General features: G+C 50.7%; 5 protein-coding genes across 5 annotated transcripts; 1 reads left to right on the top strand and 4 right to left on the bottom strand.

Moving 5' to 3' along the window:
- Positions 1-491: 491 nt before the first annotated feature.
- On the bottom strand, positions 492-2,419 carry CPAR01_05365 (uncharacterized protein; the record flags this gene model as incomplete). The annotated part of the gene is made up of 5 exons (XM_060489644.1): positions 492-897; positions 954-1,606; positions 1,706-1,998; positions 2,060-2,261; positions 2,336-2,419. 5 exons carry the CDS (start codon positions 2,417-2,419, stop codon positions 492-494), a joined length of 1,638 nt encoding a protein of 545 aa, XP_060351110.1.
- A 2,773-nt stretch (positions 2,420-5,192) lies between these two features.
- Positions 5,193-6,056, bottom strand: CPAR01_05364 (uncharacterized protein; the record flags this gene model as incomplete). Its single annotated transcript, XM_060489643.1, has 1 exon — positions 5,193-6,056. The coding sequence occupies one exon, from the start codon at positions 6,054-6,056 to the stop codon at positions 5,193-5,195; it is 864 nt and encodes a 287-aa protein (XP_060351109.1).
- Positions 6,057-6,587: 531 nt separating this feature from the next.
- Positions 6,588-9,587, bottom strand: CPAR01_05363 (uncharacterized protein; the record flags this gene model as incomplete). Its single annotated transcript, XM_060489642.1, has 3 exons — positions 6,588-6,753; positions 6,825-7,093; positions 7,749-9,587. The coding sequence occupies 3 exons, from the start codon at positions 9,585-9,587 to the stop codon at positions 6,588-6,590; spliced, it is 2,274 nt and encodes a 757-aa protein (XP_060351108.1).
- Positions 9,588-9,949: 362 nt separating this feature from the next.
- CPAR01_05362 (uncharacterized protein) lies at positions 9,950-11,365 on the bottom strand (the record flags this gene model as incomplete). The annotated part of the gene is made up of 1 exon (XM_060489641.1): positions 9,950-11,365. One exon carries the CDS (start codon positions 11,363-11,365, stop codon positions 9,950-9,952), a length of 1,416 nt encoding a protein of 471 aa, XP_060351107.1.
- A 1,055-nt stretch (positions 11,366-12,420) lies between these two features.
- On the top strand, positions 12,421-14,411 carry CPAR01_05361 (pantothenate transporter liz1; the record flags this gene model as incomplete). Its single annotated transcript, XM_060489640.1, has 9 exons — positions 12,421-12,635; positions 12,682-12,761; positions 12,816-13,033; positions 13,089-13,409; positions 13,464-13,588; positions 13,648-13,948; positions 14,001-14,100; positions 14,162-14,282; positions 14,345-14,411. The coding sequence occupies 9 exons, from the start codon at positions 12,421-12,423 to the stop codon at positions 14,409-14,411; spliced, it is 1,548 nt and encodes a 515-aa protein (XP_060351106.1).
- Positions 14,412-14,545: the final 134 nt, after the last annotated feature.

The following is a 14,545-nucleotide window of genomic DNA, read 5'->3' as shown; positions in this document are numbered from 1 at the left end:
TCAGCACCGGGGGGGGGGGTGAACTCTTTTTGGGACCTTCCTGGTCTGATGCTAATATAAATGATACTGTTTTGACCCCTATGGCCTACTTGTTGATATGGACGCAGGCCACTTCAGATGGACAGGGCAGAATTCTGGTGACCATCTGGACGAACGACACCGGGAATGCCTAGAGCTAGAGCATTCGGGATGACTGTATCATCTATGAGCCGCCAGCCCATCCCCTTAAGCCTGGCCATTCGTCTGGATAGGCCCCGATAATGTCTGGCAAAGTTATGTGACCTGCAACTAATGTTACCGAATTCTAGAAGCTACGTAGTCATCCTGATTCTACGAAGGGCTCTGGGTGGGAGTAGATCGATCGACGGAGGCAATATCGGAGGAGGCCGTGGACTCTTGTACACTGCATGAGGTAAAATTCCGACATTAGGTCATCTCTCAACCGACCTGGGAAGCATAACATGTTTTGGGGTGGTTTGCTATCATCTTAGCTAATGACCGCCCTTTCCGAGATGATTCTCCAAGGTGAATGACATCTGTCCCATGTAAGAGCCATTCCAGTCATCGACGTGCAGGTCCGGGAACGGGTTCGCCTCCAGATTTGACTCGAAGCAGGGCCAGCTATCAGACGTCGGTTGTTGTAGGGGTAGAGTGATGGTAGTCTCAGCCGGTGCGGCGGTACATGCGACACCCTTCTTCGCCTTGATGTAGGCCTCTGCTATGCGGTACAGGGCCCGACATAATTCATATTGCTTCTTGCAGGATTCCACCAAGCCACCTAGGCGCTCGCTGATCTCCAAGGAGGAGCGCATCAGGTTCAGGTCTTGATCGTCCGAGTTCCTGATGCAGTGGAGAAAGGTGATAATGTATGGCGTATATGAGGAATAGAGCTGTGTCCTACTCGAGGATTAGCTGACAGTCTTTGATCTTTGGGACGAGGAAAAGTAGCATACCAGACGGCATAAGTGAATAGAGAGGCATATCCTCCCGAAGCGGACCGGGGGTATGCGGTTGCATGGGCGGTCAAGCCTTTCCTAGCTGCCTCGAAGCATTCCTCCGTGATGGCGCTGGCGGCATTCGAGCTGCTTGCCCCACGATGTATGAGTGTTAGAATAGAATAGTAAACGACCTCGAGCGCATCAAACGTGAATTGAAACAGTTCTACTCGGTATGCGAGGGAATAGTCGACGCTGCGCCATGATTCATACCATGTCGATAGGCGCTTTGCAAGATGGACTGCTACGGCCCGCCTCTCCTCCTCCGTAGAGCGGGATGCTGCAGGAGAGTAGAGCTTTTCGTAGATCTTGCATTGTATTCTCCCAAATTCGATGAAGGCGGAGAATGAGGTATCCCAGGGCTTCCTCTCCGGCGTTTGAATGATTTCGAATGGCTCGACATCGACATCAATGTCTTGTATAACTGGCGCTTTTCCTTGTGTGAGGGTCAATCCCCGGTCTGCAAAGTATACGTGCCAGAAGAGTCGTCGTGCCCGCCGCGCTTCTTGGTTCGGTAGCGCGGCCAACTTCCCCCTTCGATGATAACCTAATGCTAGGACGTGTCGGGCGGCAGCGGACATGAGGCTCCATTGTAGCGGCAAGTTGCCATCCTGTTGTGCCTTTAGACACTACATGCCCGAAACTCGAGTCAGTTCACATGGTCGACCGTCTCGAAGATACAACACGGACCAGACTCGCGCTTTACTGACCGCTATGGATAATATGAGAGTATGCTCGAATGTAGGTACCGCCATCACTTCGTAAGTCTCGACTCCAGCCTTGAAGTTGGAGTTGCACATGGTGTACAGCCGGTTGGCTTCTTCTGGACTGAATTCGGGATTTGACTCGAAATCGATGTCCCTGAGGAGCACCGACAAGAAGCCGTTCAGCAAGGTGACTTCTCCAATCGTCACTGGCTCTACAGAGAAGTACACCCTTCGACAGAGTTCTTCGACTTGAATGCGATTTTCGACTGCGTAGAATAGGAACAAGATGGAGTGATCTGCTTTTGACGATAGCTTAGCTTCTCGGCTGAGATTGAAAGCCAGCTTGCGGCAACTTACGGCTCACAGTCCGAAGAAGACGAATCACGAACTCAGATGGTGGAAGCTGCAACTCTGCCCCTTTTGTTGAATGAGGCTGGCGAATCTTCCGGTTCGATCGCGATTCTACGGGGGTCTCTTGTCGTTGGCATATCCCTCGTAACGTTGCAAGCTCGTCAATCACGCCTGGGGTCTGCGCCTCTTCAAGTCGAAGTTCCTCTATCTGACTTGCAAGTAGAGTCTGTTGCCTGAATGAAGATTCGCCCTCGTACGAGACATGGTGGTCTTCCCACAGACAGTGATGTGAGACTGCATCATCCTCAATGGTCGGGATCGTATTTGGCGTAGAGATCGATGTCGCCCTATTGGCGTGCTGGTCATTTTGGTTCCTGAGAGATTCTTCGACGGCTTTCAATCTCTCATGCAGTTGATGAATTGTCGGCGCACCAGGACTGTGGCTGCGGCTGAAATGTCAGCTCGAACCCAAAATCACTCGGTTACGGCGCCATTTGTCACCGGTACCTTTCGGCCCTCTCAACTGTTGGCCGCTGTGCAGTGTGTCGCCCTGCCGGGCGGCATGGAATCTTCGATGTGATGCAGTTGGAACATGGAACCTCTCGATTGCAGCGTGTCTAGAACCCTACTCGTCAGCTGGGCGATTGTGAACATTCGAATGCTAAGCGAATGGGAGCGCGGAGGAGATGGCGCGGAACGCGTGCGACGGATCGGGTCCGGAAGGTCTCAGCCGGCTATTGACGACAGGGGACTCGGACATAGAGAATTATGAATACCTTACGGATCCGACAGTTGTGGCACTAGAGTGGGATACCGGTAGTTAGCATACTCGGCCGCCAGGCGCGCGGATTCCGAAAGTGAAGGCATACAGCTCTAGGAATGACGCTTGTTTTGGGCATATGCGGCTCCGGATCCATGATGTGACGGAAAGCCCACGTCGCCGAATTACAAGTATGAGGATGCCCTTTCGACAAATGCCCTCAGACTACTGGGTCGGACTGAGATTCCGTACGCCTACAGCTTCCCTTTTCCTTACGGGTTCTTCGAGCCTTTTTGTTTTTGTGAGCCGCGGAATCCGTGGAGCTCGCGGGGACGCACGGGCTTGGATTGGACGAGCAAAGACAGGGGCAGCTGTTTAGACTCTAATAGGTTAAAGCCCGGCCGGTGCAGTTTTGCATGTAAAGAGCGGACTTTCCGCAGACATTAGCAGGGCAGCTCAAACTTTTTAGGAGCGATGTTATGCTAACTGGTCGGAAGCGAGACCGAAATGCAGTGGCGATTTGTCAGTTTGCCAGCTACATCTGGTAGAGACTCGGCGGATAATATCCCATCTCGACCACCAACGCTAAGAAAACAGGCCAGGATATGTACAGTTTCCGTACCGTTGGATCTACACGTACATTGTAATTTTTAGTCCCCTGTTTCAATTTCCCCCAGGCCCATCATCCAAGATATCAAAGTCATGTGAAATCCACAATGCCAATAAGTTGAACAATGAACATCAGTAAGACGGAGTTAACATGTGGCCGAATTCTATCGAATTCGGCAACGATCCATCGTAATCCTGTGTAAAGGTGAACCTTTTATTGCGAAATGCTTACCTGATCTGGGTTTCTACGTTCTATCAATAGGTTGTGGGTTAGGCGGAGTGCATCGAAATTCTATGTTCCATGTCATCATACGGGCTTTACTGCGAGTTATGTCCGGTCTAGCTCCAACAAGCCCTGCAGGTACATCATAAGCAGACTTGGAGAATCAGAGCATACTGAACTTCGAAAAACACCTCATGCCCCGGCAGTTGCACGTCTGCTAATTATATTGGATTGCATCGAGTGAGTGTCCAACTTCTCACTTTCCTCTTGGTTATTTTTTCTTCTCGCAAGAATACAAAGATACGACTGTGCGACTGGAGTTGCACTTCTCTTTGGTACCATGAGCAAGTGCTTCTGGCTAAGTCCAAGACAGTCCCGTGGGTTCATATTTCGGAACCTGGATCCCGGGGCTCTTTTTGGGCAATAGTCATGCAGACTCTGCACTTACCTGTCTATCAAAAATTGACGAAAACGAAAAGCTTCTTCGAGTAAGATACGCACACAAGGATTTCGTCGTGTTCGTCATTTACTTTGAATATACGCAATACTGGGCACTCGATGTGGGCTGCCATAATCATCAAGGTACTCACCGACTATTGCCCGCGGCCGCCTCTGCAACGGCAAACACGGCTATGTTTTCGTGCACTTGTGGTAAACTCACAGTGGTCTTGAGTCATAGCATGCATTCAATTCTTAAGCCTTTGAGGCTAAGGATGATAATCACTAATTCGTCATGATTCTCAAGCCCATGAAGTATTAGTTTGGGGCCATTTGGCCGGAGGCAAACTGTAGATAGGTGCCTTAGCTGCCTCTTGAACAGTCATTAATCGGAATGTATCGGTGCCACTTTGAGGTAGGCATTCGGCAAATATTCACTAGGTGGACGTCTTGATGCCACCTTAATCAACAGCAGTTTTAGCTGCGTGTATCTCAATGAGGTTGCATGCATTAATTATAGTACGGTGTACCCGACCCAAGCCACTGGTAAGTCTGCATTCGTAAGAGCCATAGCCCTTGGCGCGCGTGTAGTGGGCAAATAGGAAAGTATGCATCGGAACCGTTCAGTTATCAGAGGATCAAGATCGCTCAAGCCTGGCCAGTCTTTGCAGCTGAAATCTATAGGCAACTGACTATCCGTAGATGCAGCTGTCACCTATTTAAGCTCTCGGTCCGGGAACCCAAGAAACTGCCGCTATGATCGCATGTGCGTACGTAGTACAACCATCGGGAGATTATTACTGATTCTGTCCTAGGCCGACGCATCAACGTGGGACATAGCAGCATGCTACCAGAATTCACAGGGATTGGAGGGCCATTTCCATGCCCGCGGATTGTCGGTCTCGCGATATGGGATTTGTCATGATCATGAGTGGAATAAATTTCCCCATTGGGATTTCTCGCCGAGAAAACAACCGTACATAGTGTGCATGTTCAGTGGCTTGATGAGTAATATTAAAGAATATCTAAGTATCTGCGGATAGCGCACCATTTATCCTACACTACACTACGAACGATCCGTACATGGCCCATGATCGCCGAGTTCATGACTAGAGAAAGCTAAACGCGATGGCAAAGCCGGCAAAGACAAGGCCAGAGGCCTTGGCAGTGACCGAGGCGGCACCATTAGGTGTCTGAGATGGCGAGCTGCTACTTTGGGCTGATGTCGGAGTAGAAGTAGACCCTGTCGGGGAGGTTGAGGCTGTCGCCAACGCACCGGATCTCGTTGCCGTTGCCGAAGCGCTTCCCGAGGGCCCCGCACTGGAGCCTGAGCCCTGCCCACCCCCGTTATCGTTGATGATTGAATCCCAGGACGGGAAAGTCGTGCCGGGACATGCGGCGACGCATTCGTATGTGTTTTTGTAGACACTAGGATCCTCGCTCGTCGTGTTCCTCTCTTCAAAATACTTGTCATTGCAGTTGCGCGCGCACGCGTACGCCGTGCACGGGATGCGATCCATGTCGCCCAGCGTGGACCCTCCGAGCTCCGTCTTGCCCCATTGTCCCGTACCGCCCGAGAAGGAAAAGTCGTTGCTGTATTCGAAGCCCGAGGGCCCGTCCTTGGTCGGATCCGAGTTCCACTCCATTGCGGTGATCTTGAAGTCGGAACCGTCAGGGATCGCGTCGGCGGGGATTTTCACCTTCACGGAGGTGACGTCAATCTTTGTCCCGTTGGCGAGGACGCACACGGGGCCGGTGCCCCATCCCGGCGGAGTGGTTGAGAGGTAGAGGTTGTAGTTGGTAAAACCGGCGTCGAAAGACTTGCTACCGGATGCGATGTCGTTCTGTATGGTGACTTCGACGTCGGTGTCAGCCTTGACCGTGGTCGGTATGCTAATGCGGTCGAACGCCAAGGCACGCGACGCGCCTGCTAGCAAAACGCCCATTGGGCAGAGGAATGTTGATGAGATCATGTTCGATGCGTTGAGAGACTGGTCGTAGATCTGTAGCGAGCGACTGATGGAGAAACGCTGATTGAATAAGAGGCGATTATGAAAAGTAAAATTACGATCTGTGAAGACGAGAAAAGAGTTTTTAGAATAGAACGACACGCATCAGAACACGATGTTTGTTGACGATGACTGAGAATTTTCCGAAGGATTCATATTTGCCCCTGATCCTCAGCACCAGCAAACGGGAGCCAATGCGGCCGAGATTGGCTCAGTAGACTAGTACCGATCGATGTTAGCGAGCGGCACAGACTCGTCATCTCAAGCTTGAATAGGCGGCTAAGACGGTAAATTAGATGCTGCTGCCTGGATTAATCACCACCTTAGCCGAGAAATGCGATGATGGTGCTGTGTGGAAAGCAAAGATGGTGATCATTTGGCCAGGAAAACAAGCTTTGCCATGGCGCTTACATCACGCCTGAAAGCTTACTTTCCAGCCCTCTCGCGGGAGCTCGGAGCTAGGTACTCACTAAGGTATCTAAGGTCAACATCTCATTAGTTGTTGCGGATTAGTCCTCTCAATTGCTTCTCATCCAGTATCTCGCCTTCTACCAGTCTAGCCGTCTCTTTCAGTTCGCCATCTGAAAGCTCAAACCGAACAATTGTCGGCACATTGTTGACGTTCCACTTGGTGCGAAACACATTTGTAGGGACTCTCCACCTGGTTTGCCACTAATATTTAGCTGATAATCGCCCCAACAAGTTGTGAAGCTCAAGCTTCCAGCTACTCACTCAGGCCGCTGTCCTACTTCAACGAAGGCCATCTCCGGTGCGCTTGAAGGCGAAAAGGCGGCAATGATGCGAGGGAGTGCAGCTCGGACATCGGGACACCATGACTCTCCCGTATCAGGATGGTCCGACGTAGTGAATGTGATGAAAAAGGGGGCTGTGGAATTTGTCGTATACCGTCCTAGGGCGCTCGCATCCTCCGGAAGCTTGAAATCGGAAATAATCGGCATATTCGCGGAAGATGGCCGACACGTTCGATCGAGCTCGGTAACCTGCCAGGTATGTTTTCGAACTCTTGAACTAATAATCAGCTTTTGAGAATAAGTTCAGGAATACCATCTGCTTAGACAGACTGACAGAGATCAAACGGACATATAAACAAGCTGCACGTATATGAACCAGACTCCCAGGCATAGGCAACATGACGCGATGCTTATCCACTATTGTGTTTCTGACTAGATCCCGCAATTGCCCCCGACACCGGCCGAGTCTGAGCTGCATCCATCGCGCCGGAACTTTAGAAGTTGGACCCGCCGAATACCGGCATGACCGGCAAACGTGATGGCGTTCTGCCGATCTTTGACACAACGAGATGAAGCCGGGGATAACGTCTAATTGTTGAGAGTCTTTCCAGTATCGATTATAAAGGGTTCAAAGTGAGGAGTTGTCTGCTTTCATTCAATCTTGTGAGTCTAGCGGCGCAACAACGATGCGGAACCCATTGCCTCTCCAGAATCCTGTTGGTTCGAGGCTACCTCGATACGTGCAATTTGCCTTCAACTTGGGACTCGAGAAGCATCCGCCTCTCAGTACTCTTCGAACATGGTCCGAGGCATCTAAAGACTCTCGCCCATCATCCCGCCAAGGGTACTGGAAAGCTGGCATCGTCATGTCCTCGCCCCAGAGAGTTGAGCACCATTCCCATACATGCCCCGCCATATCATGGCAGCCGTACGGCGAGAGCCCCCTTGGGAAGAGACCAACAGCACAGGTCGTATTGAAGCCAGTCTCGTCGCTATTGGCAGTATGTTCCTGCCAATCTGTGCCCCAAGGGAAAGCCAACCCTTCAGTGCCCGTCTCATCCCGGCCACCCCTGGCCGCGCACTCCCACTCTGGCTCTGAAGGAAGCCTCACGTGCTCATTCAAACCAATCTTTTTCTCTTCTCTCCACCTTTCTGTGAGCCATTGACAGTAAGCCCTTGAGTCATGCCATGTAAGATCGGTCGCTGGTGCATTTGCTTTCTCCGGGTCCTTGCCACCAGGACTGAGCCATTCGCGGCTAGTTTCCTTCACAAAGGCGGCGTAGTCTCTGTTGACGACAGGATAGACACCGATGCGAAACCTCTCGAGCGAAACTCTACTCAGAGGCTGCGAATTGGGATGACTTTCAGAGCCCATCATGAAGCTTCCGGCGGGAACCTCTGCGAGTTCAGTCAGATCTCGCGGGTCGCCATACTTTGACAGTAGACGACCGGCTTTCTCGCGTTCACCAGCCGAGCAATCTCCATTCTCGACGATTTCCAGAAGCAGCTTCATAACCTTGCTTTCGACTTCCGCGGATAATGGAATAAGGCCAGCCACCAGTAAGGCAGCGCGCTTAGCGTCAGCTGGTGTGCCCCCGAGGAGCCCGTCGACAAGGACGCCAGACCTATGTAAGGAGCTGAGACGCGACAAGCAGCTTCTTAGAACATCATCCGAAGCATGAGGCTGATCACGAAAGAGGCCGACAGCGATTTGCGGTGTCAAATCAGCTAGGTGCCGCGCAGCTAGGAGCCGTTGCACCGTCAGGCTTCGCAAGGCAGGATTGGGCTGAATCGCGGTCAACGACATCTCAGTCGGACCGGTGGTTAATGAGCTGTGGAATATCAGCTTGTATGACCTCTCTGCTAGAAGCGATGCAGCATCTGGCTGCGAGTGGGTGGACGAAAGCCACGCATCTAGCAGCTCCTCGGCACAGTTTCCAGAGTGATTGGCTTGAACCGCGAGAGCAAACATGGCCGGGTTCGACGCAGCTTCACCCATGCCAGTTGTTATGAGAGTCGACGGATCCAAATTCAGGTGAGAACGCACTGCCTCCCTTCTTTGACACTCTAGCAAGGGAAGCAACTCGTGTCGGACGACGGCCGGGAAGCTCCAGTGGTCAAGGACATCTGTATCGCCAAGCAAGAGTAGCTTGGTGTAGGTTCGCTCTCGTATTAGGGCCAGTGTTTTTGCCAGAACAGAGATCAGTTCATCCCCTGCGGTCTGCAGATCATCGAGGACGATGAGCAGATGCTCGTGCTGAGAACCAGATGCGCCAAGAAGTTGCGGAATCGTTACATCAGCCAACCGTTTCAGAGACTCGGTACCACTCAGTGAGAAATAGCACGGAGACAATCTGCTGGCACCCCAATTCTCTTCCTTGATATCACCTAGGTCGTTTCGAGGTAGTGGTCGCGCATTGCTGAATCCAGAGGAAGCTAGGATGTGGCAGAGGTGCTTAGCAAATGTAGTCTTCCCGCTCCCGCTGGGTCCCGTCAAGAGCAAGATCGAGTTGTCGCGGACTAGCTCAAGAGCAGAGAAGTGAATCGGATTTTCAGGCTTGTCACCGGCCTTGCGCTTCCGTAGACCTTGGGCGGCTTTGTCTTCGAAAGTGTATCGTGCGAGTAGTGGGATGTAACCTTTCGATAAATCGACAGTCGCACCATTTGGTAAGACTAGGAGTGGCTCGGTGCCATATCTTTTAGCCGCCGCTTGCAGGATGTTGATGGATACCGAGGTGCTCATTGCAAGCTTGAAAAGTTACATGCATCGATCAAGGAAGTATCGGACTGAAACGTGCAGCGCAGTCGGCGACATCGGCCGACTTATATACCGAGGCGTTATGTGAGTGGATCCGGGTCTTCGGGCCCATTGCGGAGGTTCCGCAGGAAGAACTCCTATCGGGATAACTTCAGAAAGACGGTATCAAGAAGGTTGGGCTCGAATGAGAAGGCCACGCTGATACACCTCATGTGAAGAAGATTCATATCCCTTTGCTCTTGCTCATAAATACATGTAAGCTCAAGTATCACCACAGAAAGATGAATGCTGTTGCAGCCTCCAATGATTTCTACAACGTTCTCTTCTCCTCCTAAAGTTCCGGCTCACTAATCGAGTGTGAGTATTCCCGAATGCCCAATTTGAAGTCCAACATCGTGTCTTGTTGCCCAAATAACGTCAGGATGACCTATATACAGCCATGGAGGATTCTGCTGTAACCTTTTCAGAGTCTTCGCATATGCTTCCGCTCTGTCTTCGTAGTTAATTTTGTTTCGCGCCTCGTAAAATAGTTCTTGCAACTTGTCATCGTGATAACCAAGCCACCAAGTTGCACGCGACGAACTGGAGATCTTATCATCCAAAACGCGAAACGTGCTGTTTGGGGTTGAGTCAAACAACGCGAGGCTTCCAATCTCTTTTTTGAGTCCGATTTGGCGAGCATATTCTGGTCTATTGGTCTCAACCTTGATTTCGACCTGAAAACCAACGGCCTCCAAGGATGATGCCACGAATTTCGAGATCTTTTGGGCATGCTCTGGCATGTAAACTGGGGTTCTCAAGACAAGATGTGTGCCTTTGTCGAAATCTTTCAGGAGATCCCTGGCCCTGTCGGGGTCGTAGGGAATGTGTTGCAATTGTGATTCTGGGAAGCCAAGATGATAGGGGCTGACGATTGTAGCGGATGACTTTGCGAACCCATGGTATACTTCCTTTACCAATGCGTCATTGTCCAACGCAAGGTTCACAGCCAGACGTGCGTCTGGTGAAGTAAAGATACCATCCGTGCAGTTGAGATAGTAAATAGCCGATAGGGTGCTTGCCACTCTTCCCCATCGAAATCCAGAGTCGAAATTGAGAAGGTTAAGATTAGCTACCCGCTCCAGATTGAGGGCAGCATCGACCTCTCCAGCACGCAGAAGCCGAAGTCTTTCGGCAGCATTTGGTTCCATCGTCGCTATGATAGTATGAGGTGAGCCATGTCGCGTCGGATTGAGCCGCTGCAAAATGGCTCTACCCGTGCTATCTTTCCGCTCGAACTCGATGACACGGAATGGGCCCGTTCCAAGCACCGGCTTACCATTCTTGTCGATGCGAGAAGGCCAAAACTCGCAAAAGATACCCTCGATATCCGCGAATGGTTCCGCATTTGTCACCTTTACAGTCCGATCATCCTCGGCAGAGAACTTGGTTTGCGAGAAATAGCGGCTGTAACTCCAGCGCATGCCAAAGTAGTCTCTTGAGTCCAGGAGGCCATTGATGTAAGTGACGATGTCTTTAGCCTTGCAAGGCTCGCCATCATGAAAGAAGGCGTCTTCTCGGATGTGAAATTGCCAGATTCGGGCATCGGGGGACCGCTCCCATCGGTCAAACAGCCCGGGCTCAACGCGGCCATGGGACTGCCATCGGAGGAGGGGCTCGAAGACTAAACTTTTGAGTGCTGTAACACTATTGTCGTCTGTGACTTGTGTCGGAAGCCGGAAATCGACATTCTCTAAAGAAAGTCGTAGGACTTCTGGCGTCATGATGTAAAGAGTTTGAAGAGCGTCCTCTAATCGTGGAGGTTCTGGTAATTGATTAATAGGATGCCTGCCAGACTGTCTTCAATTCGGACTGACGGTATCAGCACTTTAGCGTTGCCGGGCATGATAAAATACCGGAATGAGTAGAACATCCAAGCTACCTTGCGATCGCGGAGAGAGGAGGAAGTACCCTGCCGGAAGAGCTGTGGATACATGGACAGTCCGGTTGAATCAAATCGCTCCAGGATGCAGCCGGGCATGGATACCGTGCCTTTAATGGACAGAAAATGAGAGTCGACTTATCATTACTTTCCACAAGGCACGACTCAAACGCTCCGACCGATTATCAGGTGCCCCTATGTAATCGAAGTATTGCCTTTTGTTCCCAATGCAACATTATTAATGAACAGTTCAGATACTGCGATGTTTCCTCTGAAGGGTTTCTTCGTGAACTGAGGTTGACAGATTGTAAAGTGAGATTTTTCTGGCTTTTCACATCCAAATGAAGTCAAGTTCTCTGTGCAATGGTCAGATTGAGTGCAATCAAGTTTGCCGGGAAGTTGTCAAGCACCGGCAAAGATGCCGGACATCAAGTAAGGCGACAGAGCGGAGTGAGATAACGACATGGTGGGGCGGCCAGCCATGACATTGGGTTCCTTCTGCTGCAACATCCGAGAACGGCACGACTCCCTTGAGGCACTGTCATTCATTTCGAAAAGCCGCCAGATGGAACAGATTCTGTCTGCGCGTACATGCAGATTACATCCAAGGCTAGTTTGGAACAAAATCGGGTCCGAAGGAGTCAAGGGGGTGAGCTCGCTCACAGGGGTTGTAATGGCATCATCCACCAGTAGCAAATCAGGCATAGGAAGTTTTCTAGCTCAAATCAGCCATATCCATGACTTAATTCAATGCGGTTAGGTGCTTCGGAAAAAATCGTTTCTCTCGCGGAAGCCAAAGTATATAGCGATCTGAGGTCGACCGAACATCAGCGTCTAACCAGATTGCTGGGACGAGCGTGCAGAATCGTTTTCTCTAGGTACCAATCACTGACCGACATGTCGGATTTCAAGTCCGCTGCCCCTGTGGAAGTGGCAGAAACCACTTCGGATTTGGACAAGAACGCCAAAGACACGACCCCAGAAAACACCGCAGAGGCAATCCCCGAGAAAACCCCCTCCCGATGGCGCAAGATTGTCGGTCTTGTATGGGACTCTGTTGATGGAGATCCAGAGTACCGGAAATACGTTCAAAGGCTCGATACTTTCTTCTTGTGAGTCCAATCTCTTGCCATGTGTGGTGCGGCTTTGCTCTCCCAGGACTAACAAGTTCCTTCTATTCACCAGTCCTACTGTTTGTTTTGGCTACTTCATAAAGTACCTTGATCAAACAAATTACAGTAAGCCAAAATTATTAGCTTGTGAAGTTGAGGATTACTGACACTGATCCTCAGGCAATGCCTTCATCAGTGGCATGCAGACTGACCTGGGCCTCTACGGAAATGAGCGCAACTGGCTGAACACCTGGTTCAGTTTAGGCATCATGGTTGGCAGTGTCCCAGCTCAGATGTCACAACTCAGTTTCATCCGACCCTCGATTCTTATTCCGTCGTGCGAGGTCATCTGGTCGCTGCTTGTTATCGGCATGGGGTTTGCCAAGAATATCAAGACGGTAAGTACAAGCCATGGAAGATAGCATGGCCCATATCACTAACTTTCGGTACGAGATGTACGCTTTGCGTTTCTTTATCGGTCTGTTCGAGGCTTGTGCTTTCCCGGGATACATCGCCATGCTGGGTGGCTGGTACGGCCCAAAGGAGCTCACTAAGCGCTTAGCTATACTCCTGCAAGTTGAATCCATTGCCAGTATGTTCAGCGGTTACTTGCAAGCAGGACTATACACCAGCATGGACGGTCGTCATGGGATTGCAGGGTGGAGATGGCTGTTCATCATGGACGCCATCATCTCGCTTCCAATTGCGTTCTGGGGCTTCTTTGGATTGCCTGATCTGCCGCATAACACGAAAGCATTCTACTGGTCAGCTGAAGTATGTACTCCACGTCACTATTGTAAATGAACATGCCTGACTCACTTTTCGTAGCATGTCAAATATGGTATCGATAGGATTGAGAAGTTCGGACAGAAGGCTCAGCAAAAGTTGACATGGAAGGAAGCAAAACGCATCTACCTCGGTTGGGAGATCTGGGTATTTGTTGTACCGTACACGTAAGTTATACTCCCGATGAAGTACAACTGCGTCGCATCCTACTCACATAACTTGGCAGTATGGTCGCGGCGTGTCACACAGCCACCAGCTATTTCAACCTCTGGCTGAAGTCTGCTGGCTACAGCGTTGTGGATGCAAACATCTACCCTACTGGCGGCAGTGCTTTGAACATCGTTGCCACAGTCATCTGGGGTATAATCGCAGACCGAACCGGACAGAACTATACAATGATTGTCATTGTTCAAGCCCTGATGATACTGTCCAACATCTTGCTTTCTGTGTGGTATATCCCCAAGGGGGCCTTGATGTTTGCGTACTACCTTTCGTATGCTGGATCCGCGGCAACTCCAGTCCTCATCGTGAGTACCCCACAGAAACCACTTGAACGACAGACTCTGACACAAAGTAAAGAGCTGGGCCAATCGACTTAACGCGGGAGATCCGAGTCTCAGACAACTGCTTGTGGCCACCGCAAATGTTGTTTCCTACGCTTGGGTTCTTTGGGTACCCTGTGAGTTGAAGCCGCTATCCGGAATTTACCACTCAAGTCTTTTGTGCTAACAAATTCCTAGTGGTTCTATTTCCTACCTATGATGCGCCGAAGTACAAGTATGGCTATCAAATCCTCATACTTTTCGGAGGCCTTGCTATCATTAGCGTTTCACTTATGTGGTACATGTACAGACGAAGAGAGTAAGTTGGTTCCGATCTCACAATGGTCTCTGAAAAAGAGTGGAGGCTGAAAATCTCAACAGTCAGAAGCGCAATCAGCAAGAAAATCAAGGCACTGAAGCTGGCTCAGAGAGACCAGATGAACTGTAGCTTAGCGGATCTTGTTAGACGCGCATAGCTTCTGTGTGATTACCGCGGGGTTCACACTTCGTAAAGGGAACGTTGGAATTCAAGTGGCTGAAGCCATTCCTCAAAGTAATTTCTGTCGACACAGGACAGCCTCA

Source organism: Colletotrichum paranaense, assembly GCF_030867605.1.
Source record: "Colletotrichum paranaense strain IMI 384185 chromosome Unknown Scaffold_4.1, whole genome shotgun sequence".
NCBI lineage: Eukaryota > Fungi > Ascomycota > Sordariomycetes > Glomerellales > Glomerellaceae > Colletotrichum > Colletotrichum paranaense.
Note: the sequence above shows the minus strand (reverse complement) of the source record. Positions and strands in the feature narration are given on the sequence as shown.